This window comes from Balaenoptera acutorostrata, chromosome 10 (assembly GCF_949987535.1).
Source record: "Balaenoptera acutorostrata chromosome 10, mBalAcu1.1, whole genome shotgun sequence".
NCBI lineage: Eukaryota > Metazoa > Chordata > Mammalia > Artiodactyla > Balaenopteridae > Balaenoptera > Balaenoptera acutorostrata.
In genome coordinates, this window is record NC_080073.1 from 82,889,320 (window position 1) to 82,902,288 (window position 12,969).

At 41.9% G+C, this 12,969-nt stretch overlaps 1 protein-coding gene across 1 annotated transcript; it reads left to right on the forward strand.

Moving 5' to 3' along the window:
- The first annotated feature begins 507 nt into the window (after positions 1-507).
- On the forward strand, positions 508-9,484 carry LOC103002985 (H-2 class II histocompatibility antigen, E-S beta chain). The gene is given in 6 exon segments (XM_028161800.2): positions 508-529; positions 532-581; positions 5,020-5,326; positions 7,740-8,021; positions 8,780-8,890; positions 9,374-9,484. Coding segments are annotated over 6 exon segments (810 nt in total). The 3' UTR covers positions 9,412-9,484.
- Positions 9,485-12,969: the final 3,485 nt, after the last annotated feature.

Consider the following 12,969-nt stretch of genomic DNA (forward strand, 5'->3'; position numbering starts at 1 on the left):
CAACACTAAATTACAATGCAAAAAAGGACCAGATTAAAGGTCTCCTAAAATGCAATAATTTTCTCTCCACTTCCTCAATTCCTCACACACTCACACATACATTTGTCAAAATATCTCTATCTTCAAGTAAGAGAAATGATGTTCCTAAAAGGCTCAAACGTGTGACACACCACTGACCAGCACAGAACTGGCTCACAGTAGGGGCCCAATTAAAATGTCTCAGATACAACTGGATCAAACCCTTAAAGTACTAAATTAAAACAGTCCTTTTAGTGAAGGAAATTCTAAGTTTCAGAAGAGGACCTTCATATTGAATCTCTGACCAGCAAATGATGATGTTATTCATCTCTGATGTTGACTGGTTTTTCCAACACTGAGATCACCCAATCCAGGACCAAAGAGTTCATTGGTTAGTATTGTTTGGCCATGTGGATTGAGGAACATCCTAGTCCTCACTGAGTGACACTTACCTGCTCTCTCACGCTCTGTCTTCTCCTGTTCCCCTGCATGATGTGTCTGTGGTTCACTGGATGGCAGCTCTGACAGTGATACTGATGGTGCTGAGCACTTCCCTCACTTGGGCCAGGGACACCTGAAGTAAGCACGCACCTTGTGGGGATGAGCTATAGCGGGTGGGAGAAGAAAGGGAGTTACCTTTGTCTCTGTGTCCAGACCACGTCCCTTAAAAAATTGTGACATTTTCTTCAGTCATCACCTATCTTTATCACATGGATCCTCCATTCCTTCCACAACAAAAGGGCCTTGGATGCCTGCCTTCTGAGTGCTGCTTAAGGTGCCCCCATATATATGGGATATTTCTTCTCAACTGTCTTCCAACAAAACCTCTCCAGCCTTACATCCCATTCCCTCAGGATCTTAAGAGGATTTAGAAGTAAAGATGTCAGAATAATTCCATGTCATGCAATTCCCTGTATTATGTTGAGTTATGTCAGAAAAAGGAAAAGTTTCTCTGAAAATTTTACAGGGAATCTTGAGGAATTAGAAAGATCTCTCCTACAAATCCTGTGTTATATCCTTAACAGGATCTATGATGTTGCTGTCTCTCCCTAATATGTGAGACTATCAAAGGGCATCCCTCATTATATGTTTTCCTATCTCTCTGAACCACAATGTTTAAATGCCCTGTATCCCTGTCCTGGAGGTTCTCTGACAGAAGTTGGAGTTAGTTTTCTCTCTATTTCTCCTGGGTAAAGCAACCTGGAGCTGAATCATGGATTCTTAGTACTTGGAATGACCCTGTAGATAAGGAGCATCTATGGGGTGTTCTTTGATGCCTTAAAGAACTTAAGACATCTTCCGAAAACCAGACATAGGTTAGTGTTCTTTATAAATCTATTTTGAATCTTTCTACATGATTAGTTTCTCCTACATCTCCCCATTCTCTGGCCTGAGCACATGTGAAGGGATTCAACAAGTAGAGAATAAATTATAAGAAATTCTGTTTTTGTAAGTTAAAAGTAGTCAAATATCAACATTTTCATATGGTAACCCATGAGCCCTGAGTAGGGTCCTGAGAATGTGAAGGTTGTTTCCATCCCATTGGGCTGAAAGCCAATAAGCAACTCAAGGGAACTCATTGGCCTATCAGGTCTTGGCCCCAAATTTCATAGGTTCATTAATAATGCCCTTTGATTTCCTTAATTAGTCATGTTTGGTGTCCTCTCCTTCTGTTTCTTCCCTATTCTTTCCTCAGCTATGTCATCACCATTACTGAAAATCCCCAAAGTTTGCACAGACCCTTAGCACTATAACAGATCAATCACCTTTTCCTTTCCTGTGAATGTTTCTTCTAACTAGTAGGAGGAGAAAAGGAAGTTTGCCTGAATTTCTCCCAGGAAATGAAAAGAATATCATGTGTTATCAGAATAAAAGAGTTTTGGAGCTGAGCCCTTTCTTGCTTCCCAGGATTCCCACAAAAATCCATTTCCAGAACACCGGGTTTATTCATTTTGACCACAAATATTTGTTTGTTTGTTTGTTTTTCTGAGCAACTATTATATACTGGGCTCTGTTCTTGGCTCAGAGAATTCTATTTGAATAACATAAGAAAGTCCCCTACTGTCATGGACTTACCTAATGACAAGAGAGGAAGACAACAACCCAATAAACATTTAACAAGGAAAAACATTTCAGAGAACAATAAGTACTCTGAAAAAATACATCAGGGTTATAGAACAGAGAGAATTGTATTCACCTGACTTCAGTTCAAGTGTCTAGGGAGCTCTCCATGAAAAGGTGACACTCAATTGAGACATAAATGATGAGAAGCCAGACACATGAGAGATCTGAGGGACAAGTGCTCCAGGGAGAGGGAGCAGCGGAAAGGACGAAGTGTGGGAAGATCTTTGCTGTGTTTAAGGGACAGAATGAAGGTTAGAGTGACTGAAGCAAATCAAGAAGGTTGGGGAGTGGAAAAAGATGAGGTCGGAGAGGAAGTCAGGAGCCAAATCTTATTAGGCTCTGATGGCCATGGTGAGAACTTTGACTTTTATTTACAGAGATACGTGAAGCTCCTGAGAGATTATAAGGAGAGTCAGTCTGTTGATTTTTAAAAATAATCCTAGCTACCACGTGGAGACTGGATTCCAGAGGTTCACAAGTGGAGTCAGGGACACCATTTAGGAACATGGTAGAATTCTCCAGGGCAGATGTGCTTGTGGCTTCATTTAGTGTGGTAGTGACAGAGACAATAGTAAAGATAAAGTGAACAGATTTGGGGTAGACTGTTGTGTGGCTTGTTATTTTTTAACTTTGCCATGTGACAGGGAAGTATTAGAGAATTCCTGGATAGTGAGTAGACCTGGTCTGATCCAGAGCACACTTCTCTCTGGCGTCATTTCTTTTTCTTTTTTTAACATCTTTATTGGAGTATAATTGCTTTACAATGGTGTGTTAGTTTCTGCTGTATAACAAAGTGAATCAGCTATACGTATACATATATCCCCATATCCCCTCCCTCTTGCATCTCCCTCCCTCCCTCCCTATCCCACCCCTCTAGGTGGTCACAAAGCACCGAGCTGCTCTCCCTGTGCTATGCGGCTGCTTCCCACTATCTATTTTACATTTGGCAGTGTATATATGTCCATGCCACTCTCTCACTTCATCCCAGCTTACCCTTCCCCCTCCCCATGTCCTCAAGTGCATTCTCTACATCTGCGTCTTTATTCCTGTCCTGTCTGGCATCATTTCTAAGTGAAGGTCTCTACTCAAAGTCTGGGGTCCTGTTCTTTTTCTGTAAACTGTCTGTATGAGAATGTTATTTCTTCTAACATTCTCCCTTACTGAGGGTAATTGACTACAGAAATAGAGAGTTCTACATCTGGCCAAGGCTGGTAATTTGATGCCTACTGGTATTATTGGGTGCAGGAGACAAAGTTAGAAAATGAATTAGTTGGGGCTTTGAATAGGAATAAAATCTCTGCGGCTGTAGTTTTCTACTATAGATAAGTAGTGGACCAGTGGCAGAGAAATTAAGAAGGAAGATGATTTGAAGAATAAATTATATGTCTTTTTAATTGGCTGGCAAGGCAAAGAAATAAGTAAGCCATATTCGAATTTATTTCGCTGGAAACATAGCTCTCCACTGGGGCTGGATTCTTGAAAACTAGAAATTTCATATAGGAACAAGATTTTCAACAGATATAATATTGGCAAAACTTTTAATGTAATTCTCAGTGCTCCATAATTAACAGTGACTTTTGACCACAGATTTTCAGATGGTTTATACTAGCGGAGCTCATCCAGTGACAGATCACCACTCCTTCCCCCTACTCCTTGACCCCCGAATATTTGGCAATATCTGGAGCCATTTTTGGTTGTTACACTGAAGGTTTCTTCTGACGTCAAGTGGGTAGAGGCCAGGGATGCTGGTAGACGGCCTACAATGTACAGAACACACCCCCTCACCTCCAGATACGTATTTGATCTCTTACCTCATCAGGTCAGATTTGCCAAGTGAATTATGGCACCAAATTTTAAAAAATTTGGTTTTCTGAGCTATCTGGATTTGGAAATGCAGAAAAGAAAAGGTAGAAGTGTATTGGGATCATGGTTTTAATTTCCTTAAAACTCTTCAAAAGTTTCCCATTACATTTAGCATAAATTCAAAACCATAACATCACCCATAAGCCTTTTAAGTACCTGGCTTCTGTGATTTTTCAGTGGAATCTTTTACCCCCCTTCCTCACTCTCTGTGCTTAGTGAAATGTTTTTTTCTGGTTTCTTGCAGAAGCTCTTCATCTCTTTCAAGCTTTTACACATGCTACTACCTTTACCTGAAATATGCCTTCTTTTTCTCCCAAACATACACCCCCCCCATCTTTCCCTCACCCCACATCAACTTAACCTTTCATGTCAAATCTTTTTTTTAAATTGAAGTATAGTTGATTTTCAATGTTGTGTCATGTCACATCTTAAATGTCATTCTACAGAGACTACTTCTCTGACACCCTAATATTAATTATTCTCTGTTCTAGATCTCCATGCTTTTCTTGTGACATTTCTGGCTCCTGTATAATTAATTCTTGTGTGGTTGGGTTTTGTCCATCACTTTCACTAAATTTTATGCTCCTAGAAGGTAGGGGAGATGTTTGTTTTTCCTTCTGTGGAATCCCGGGGGCAGCAGCACAGGCTTGGCACAAGGTCAGCACTAGGTAAGGAAGTGTTTCAGGAACAGCTAAAGGGTGGTGGGGTGAGAGGAGGAAGCAGAGAGTGTTTTTCTGGTGGAGGCATGCAGGAGGAGGTGGTGATGGGGCAAATCCTGGTCCCGCTCAGGCTTGGAGGTCCCCAGCCAAGTACAGAGCTGACTGCATCCCAAATGCCTTAGGATCAGAGGGGTCTCCTCCGCCCACCATGGTCTCGCTTGACCCTGCAGATCAAAGATGAACCCGTGGGGTAGTTGGGGGTGCCAGTGGAGCCAATAAGGGAGTGTCTTAGTGCCCCGTCCTCCGTCTGGGTGCCCTGCATTTGTGGGTATTGCCTTCAGTCTCTTCCCAGGAGCCCGCCCAGGTGATCAGATCTTTCCTGTCCCCACAGCACTTTTCGTGCAACAGTTTAAGGGGCGAGTGTCGTTTCTCTAATGAGACAGAGAGGGTGCGGCTAGTGGTCAGACACATCTATAACCGGGAGGAGTACGCGCGCTTCGACAGCGACGTGGATGAGTACAGGGCGGTGAGCGAGCTGGGCCGGCCGGACGCCAAGTACTGGAACAGCCAGAAGGACATCCTGGAGGAGACACGGGCCGAGGTGGACACGGTGTGCAGACACAACTACGGGGTTGGTGAGAGCTTCACGGTGCAGCGGCGAGGTGAGCGCGGGGCTGGGCGGCCAGCGGGCGGGGGGCGCAGTGCGTGTGGGTGTGTGTTTGAGACAGAGACAGAGACAGGGAGCCACAGAGACGGGGACAGAGGAGACTGCGTTCGGGGGGCGGGGGGTGTGTAGGACTGCGAGCAAGTACGAGTTAGGCGGGTTCCTGTTGTCTGGAGACTGTGTGTGATTTTGTCAGTGACTGTGAGAGAGGACAGAGCGTGTGTGGTGTGGGGAGGCCCGGGAGGGAGGGGAGGTGTGGCGGGAGGGGTGCAGGAGGGAGGCTCCGGGCGTCCTTGGTGGTCCCTGTGGGGGAGGGGAGGGGGAGGGGGGAGGGGAGGGGAGGGGAAGGGAGGGGAGGGGAGGGGGGAGGGGAGGGGAGGGGAGAGGAAGGGAGGGGAGGGGAGGGGAGGGAAGGGGAGGGAAGGGGAGGGGGGGAGGGGAGGGGAGGGGGGAGGGGAGGGGAGGAAACCCCCACTGGGGTGGGCGGTTAGAGATGCGGGAGGGACTTCAAGGTGTCTGTGGTTGGGGGAAGGTTTGGGGGAGGAGAGGTGAGGAAAGTGAAAGGATTGGGAGCCTGTGAGGAGAAGAGTCACAGCGTGCTCTGGGCACACACCCTCTGACTCCTGACACCCCAGAAATAAGTGTGCCGCAGCACTTCACCGAGAAAAAGGTGTCAGACTACTTTTTGACAGGTGCGGGCAGGGAAGCCTCTGAGGCACCTCTGATCTCTCTGAAGCTTATTTGAGGCACCTCTGATCTCTCTGAAGCTTATTTCAGGTCTAAATTTCTTGCTTTTTTTCTCCTTAGTATATATATTTTACATAGTTGAAATGATAGTGAAATCAACTTTTTGAATTATAATTTTGTTACTTAATATGCTGATGTTACTATTTTTTATAATGCTAGTACTATTTGAGTAGTTACATATTATCCTTTTTATACTTGTAACAATTTACCTCATTTTACTTTACATTCCCCTTTATTAGATCTTTTTACAACATTACCAAACAGTTGAAAATTTATATCTTTTTGTTTTTATTTTCTATTTCTTTGATTTCTAAGGTTCTTGAACATTTTTCACATATTTATTGGCTAACCTTTGTTATGGCTCTAAGAATTATCTATTGTTGACTATGTCTGGGGTCCTGGTGGTTTTCTCAGTGATTTTACGGGTTCTCTATGCATTAAGATTAACAAGTTGCTGACATTTGATTTGGCTTTTTCTCCAGTTTGTGGTTTATGTTTTGATTCTGTTCATTATATTCCAAGTTAGGAATTTAAACATTTTTATTTAATGAAATATACTGCAAAATTGTTAGTGATGATTTACCATCAGTCTTAAATCTACCACTTTGCATTACTGTAAAAATGTTTTTCCCCCCAGGTTTCTCTTTTGCAAATAATAATTGTGTTTATTGTGGCCGGTGGTGTCAAGGATTGTCTCAGGAACTAAGCACACATATTAATGAGTCTCAGACCCTGCCCTGAACTGAAATGTCAGCTTAAAAAGAAAGACAATTGTAAAATGATACAATTCCAGTAATAGATCTGCTTGTTTTGCAAAGCAGAGGAATTGATCAGCTGAGTGTAATAATAAGCTTTTGTTTTGTTTTGTTTTGTTTTGTTTAATGAATGACTTGACTTGGTCTTTTCTCTCCCCTTCAGGAATCATGCTTTCCTTGGGACTCAACTCAGAGTTTAAGAATCACCTTTGTCTATTCCTGCTTCCCAGGGTAGAACCCTTTCTGTGGTGTTCTAAGGTGTGAGTGTAGCATTCCCAGGACTTTATCCTCTGTCTCCCCATCTACCCCAAGCTGTCCCCTAATTTATCCACACTGCTTTGAGTCATATTTTCTCTCCAAGTAAATGAAGATAGTAAATAGCTAGCATATATTAAAGACTAAGTTCCAGCCATTGTTTCACATACTTTAGGTACATTAATCCTCACATAACCCTAAGAGATAAGTTAGTATTATTATCCCCCTTTACAGGTAAGCAACCTGAGGCACAGAGGAATTTTAAAATTCACCCAGGATCAATCAGTAAGAGGCAGAGCCTGGATTTGAACTCAGGCACCCTGGCTCCAGAAATCATGCTATTAATAATACACTATATACTGTGCAAAGATTTGCAAACACATCAATTCAACAATGAATAACTCTTTCATGCTACGAAAAAACAAAACAATAGAAAACAAATTTCCTGAACATCTGTCAGATCTAATGGGCCCATACTGTAAGCATTAAAGTCAAGTCTTATGGCACTAATTTCTGTTGGACTACATGACCAGCTTTCAGGGAGGCCTGCCGGAGACTGAAGACTGGGACTAGAGACTAGGGGCAGAAAGGCAGCCAACCAACGAGACTTACTCTGTCTCCCTCACTTATCCCCTCTACCATTTTCTCTCCTAGTGGCGCCTACAGTGACTGTGTATCCTGCAAAGACACAGCCCCTGCAGCACCACAACCTCCTGGTCTGCTCTGTGAATGGTTTCTATCCAGGCCACATTGAAGTCAGGTGGTTCCGGAACGGCCAGGAAGAGGAGGCTGGGGTGGTGTCCACAGGCCTGATCCCTAATGGGGACTGGACCTTCCAGACCATGGTGATGCTTGAAACAGTCCCTCAGAGTGGAGAGGTCTACACCTGCCATGTGGAGCACCCCAGCCGGACGAGCCCTCTCACAGCGGAATGGAGTGAGAAGCTTTCTGGCCTCATAAGTTCCTCACCTACCAAGGAGGGATCTTGCTTACCCCTGAGGGTTCGGTTTCTCCTCTCCCCACAGCATGTGTTTATTTGCTCCATGTTCTCCCCTCCTTCAGCTGAGGTTATTATTGAGGATATCACAGGAACCTTATAATATCCTGTGATAGAAATTCTCTGATAGTTTACAGATATCCTGTGATATTTTCTACAAGTACCTAAACCCCCTAGGAGGCAATTCTGCCTGACATGCAGAAAAGAGGTGTCCCTGTTTTGAGCCTCCGTGAAATCTCAGGTCATGGTCACTACATGGCCCTGGGCACCAGTCCCCTGCCTCGGGCTGGGCTTGCACTTCTGACACTGTTGCTCTGAGATGTTCACTGTGATCTGAGAAGAGGTGTGTCCTCTACGATGCAGGGACCTTCCTGACATGAGGGGAGTCCAACCTCAGCTCTGCCTTTTATTAGCTCTGTCACCCTAGACAAGCTACATAATATCATTGAGTCCCAGGCTCCTCACCCATCAGATGTTGTAGTCATGGCCTTATGTCAGGGCTGTGATATTTAAATGAGTTCAATGTCTTAACCTTGTAGCTACTCTGTATTTTTAACCTCTTTTCCAGAAATGACCAATCATTCTAGTTCTTCCAGGGCAGCCTTCTTTCCCCATTCTCAAAGATCTCAATCTCAGAATCTCAATTAGAGAAGTTGGATTTGGGATAAGAATCACTAAAACTAGCTTCTTTTCTCAGGGGCACAGTCTGAATTTGCTCAGAGCAAGATGATGAGTGGAATCGGGGCCTTTGTTCTGGGTCTGCTCTTCCTTGGGGTGGGGCTGTTCATCTACTTCAGGAATCAGAAAGGTAAGGAACCTGTTGGCAGCTGAGATGCCCCACAGACTTTTTTGGAGAAAGAAAGATGGTTTTGCTCAAGTTTGTTCTCTGTATATCAGTGACTGTGTATAAAACTTCTATTTCCCCTTTATTGACCTCAAATTTCCAGAAATCCAGAAATCAACAGTTCATGGTTACTTATGGTTGAAAAATAAGAGGTGATGGCCTGTAGAGATAAAAGAAGAGTTAACATGCATGGAGATTTTGGGTGGAGATCCTGGAGCAAATGCAGGAAGAGACACAATGGCTGATGAAATTACACTGGAATTTTGTGACAGAAACTTCATGGATCACATGCTCCTAGTGTCTGCTCTCCTGTCTACCCTAGCATTAGGGGATAAGTGTTGTGGTGTAGGGAAATATCAGGTGGGGGCCTGGGGCTGGAGACGTGGTATCTGGGGACAGAATTCCTTCCATATCGTTTAAATATATATCTTCTCTTCTCTTTCCCAGGACACTCCGGACTTCAGCCAACAAGTAATGCCCTTTAATCCTCTTTTAGAGATAGATTTGGTCTCCTAGAACTGGTTGTAGAGATGACAAGACAGGAGACAGACATAACGGGTATGACTTTTTGAATTCTAAACTTCTTCTTGCCACTTAACAAAAGGCCAGTTCTCTAAAGTAGCTTTGGCTCAGGGAGATCTAGGAATTTTTTTTCCCTTCTTACAGTACTGCTTTAACATGAGACCCTGGGAGAGGGGGAAAGCAGCTGCTTGTAGAATTAGCTTGTAGTAAAAACAACTCTGTCGTCTGTCTTCTGCAGGACTCCTAAACTGAAGTGAAGATAATGACACTCATAAGAGGAAGAACCTTCTGGCTCAGCTACTTTGCAGCATGAAAGTGTTTCCTGTTGGGCTTTTAATCCACAAAGAGAGTACTTTCTCAAGATCTGGTTTGCTCCTGCAGAAAATCTCCTCCCTGATGGCTTCGTCAGCCCCTGCCGCTTGACCTGGAAATCCGGAATATTGAAGGCAGTATCCTATCTTCATTCTTTCCTGGTCCCTTTTATATTCAAGCCTTCTGGCCTCCCTTTCATCTGAACACATCTTTAACCCACGTGTCTTTACGAAGTTTTGCTCAAATAAACGTGGAGTGAGAAGCATCTGATACAGCTTCAAGGAAAAACATAGGCAAAAAAGAAAAAAGAGAGGGAGAGAGAAAGGGAGTGTCTGGTGGGGAGGGTGGGCAGCAGGAGGGTGAGAATTTCCCCCTCTATCCTTCCTGAGTTCCTGTGGCTAGACTATTAATAAAATTGATGCAAGACAGAGTAGCAAGAGAAAAAGAAACAAATTTTAATTCACGTGCATGGAGGTCTCTAGAAATAGGACCTAAGAAGTGGCCAAAGCAGGTAGCTTTTATGCTTTTTAGACAAAGAAACAATAAGTTTGTGAGTAATTGACAGGACAAAGAAACTTAGGTTTTGGGTGCTCTAATAGTGAAGAACCTAACCAAAGTTTGGGCTTGAGGTAGTATCAATAAATTAAAGACGCAACAAGGTTTGTTTATATAGGTTTCTTGGTCTGAATTCCTGTCTCTGGTGATAAGTGTGTCATACCTCCAGATGCAGGAAGTGCATCTTTCACATGAGAGGTTATTTCCTGCTTTCAGGGAGACAGAAGGAGGGTCAGAGTGTCCCTCTTGCATTGGCCATTTCTTAAGTAACTTTAGTTCAAAATAATCAATATGCCATTGTGACATATTTGGGAACAGCCTTCCCTGAGCCCCAACAAGAGGTTTTCAATAATAGTTTTTATTTTTATTCCTGAATTTTGGTCACATGTGGGTCTCGTAGGTTTCTTTGCTTCATTCTCTGTTTTATCTTGAGTTTTCTGTATTCTGTAATCAGGAGTATTTAGCTGAGATAGTAGCCAGTTTTGGGAAATGAAGTAATACACTTCTAGATAATCCATGGCTTATTAAAGAATAAATCAGATGAGAAATTAGAAAACTATGGGAATGTTAAAATAGATTTTCAGTACATGTGATATGCAAGCAAAGGAATCTCCAGAGGGAAATTTATAGATTTAAATGCTTATATTATAAAAGGAAAAATATATAAAAATCAGAGACCTAAACTTTTATCTTAAGCATCTAGGAAAAGTAAATTTAACTTGAAAAATAGAGGAAAGGAAATAATAAAGGTAAAAGAGAAAATTAATACAATTGAAAATAAATGTATAATAAAGAAAATTAACAAAACTAGAAGGTTTTCTTTCTTTTCTTTCACTTTTTAAATAAATCACCTACAAGATTGCTAAAGAAGAAAAAAAAAATCTAAATTAGAAATTATTAACACCTGGAATGTAAAAGATAATATTCCTAAAGATCCTACAGGCATTAAAAAGATACTAAGAAGATATTATAAAGAATTTTATGCCAGTAGATTTGATATTTTAGATGAAATTCATTGAAAAACACTAAATTTCATGATCTATTTCTGTGTAACAAATCATCCCCAAACTTAGTGGCTTAAAACTGTAGCTATCTGATGATTTTTCACAGTTCTAAGAGTTGGTTGAGCTTAGTGGGTGGTTTTCATGGAGGGTCTCTCACATGGCTGCAGTCAGACAGTAGCTGGGGCTGGGGTCCTCTGGAGGCTCATCTGGGACACTGAGACACTCTCTCCCTCTGCATGAAGTTCCAGTGCCTCTAACGTGGCCTATGTGGTCCCATCAGATGTGCAGACAAGCCTGATGCCTCAGGACTCCCAAGAGAGGAAAGTAAAAGCTACAAGACTTCTTTTAACTTAGCTTCAGAACTTGTGTGGGGTAATTTCCATCACATTGTAATGGTCTAAGTGAGTATAGGGTCAGTCCAGATTTAAGGGGAGGGGATATACAATCTACGTCTCCATGAGATAAATGCAAATAATTTGTACCCTTCTTTAATCTACCCCATATAATTTACCAAAACTGACTCAAAATAGACAATCTGTATAGTGGTACATCTGATAAAGAAATTTAGATCATCCGTCAATTGAAATCCAAGGCCCCGTTTGCTTCAATGTTATATCTTACTAAATTTTTCCAATCCATCTGAAATTGGTTTTTATTGAAATTTGACTAGGTGTCACATTAAATTTCCTTAAATGGACCTTCAAATGACCTAGCAGCATTTATTGAAAAGACCGTCTTTCCCCCATTGCTCTGCAGTGTCACCATAGACCAGAGCATTGCATTTGTGAGGGGATCTGTTTCTAGAATTTCTCTTTTGTTCTGTTGTGCAGTTTGTCTATACTTGAGCCAACACCACACTATATCACTTAATATATCACACAATGTTAACTCATATAGCTTTCATTATCTTGTGCTGAATTTCTTCCAGGTTTTTTTTTTCTAATTTTTCAAAATTTTCTTGGCTAATCTAAGACTATAGTATTTACATGTGAATTTTTAAATTCAGCTTGGCAATCCTCCCACACCACCACCACCACCAACAACAACAACAAGAAAACCCCAAAACAGTGAAGAAACAAAACAAAACTAGCAAGGAAACCAGCAAACAAAATTCCTTGCCATGATGTGAATGAGATTTTTACTGAATTTAGATTAATTTAGAGAGAACTGACATCTTTAAAATATTTACGCTTATGATTGATCTCCAAACTTTGTATTCTCATCATTTATGTAGTTCTACTAATTTCTCTTAATGATGATTTGTAGTTTTCACTATAGAAATCTCACTCATCTTTTATTAGATTTATTCCTTGATAATTGACATTTTTGGATGCTATTGCAAATGGTATCATTTTCTTGATTCCAAGGAATGCTCCCCCCCCAAAAAAAAAACCCACTGCTACAACTAATAAGAAAGTTCATCAAGGTTGCAGAATTCAAAATCAACCCAAAAAATTGATTTGTATTCTACATATGGTAATGAAGGCATTAAACAAAAATTAAGTATACAATATCATTTACAATCTGGTAAACTGAGGCCCACCAAAATTTTTTCAAGACTTTATTTGAGGGACTATCAACTCAAATCCAGCAGTGCCAAACCGAAAGTGGTTAGGAGCACTCCACCAACACAAGCTGGGGGAAAGACTT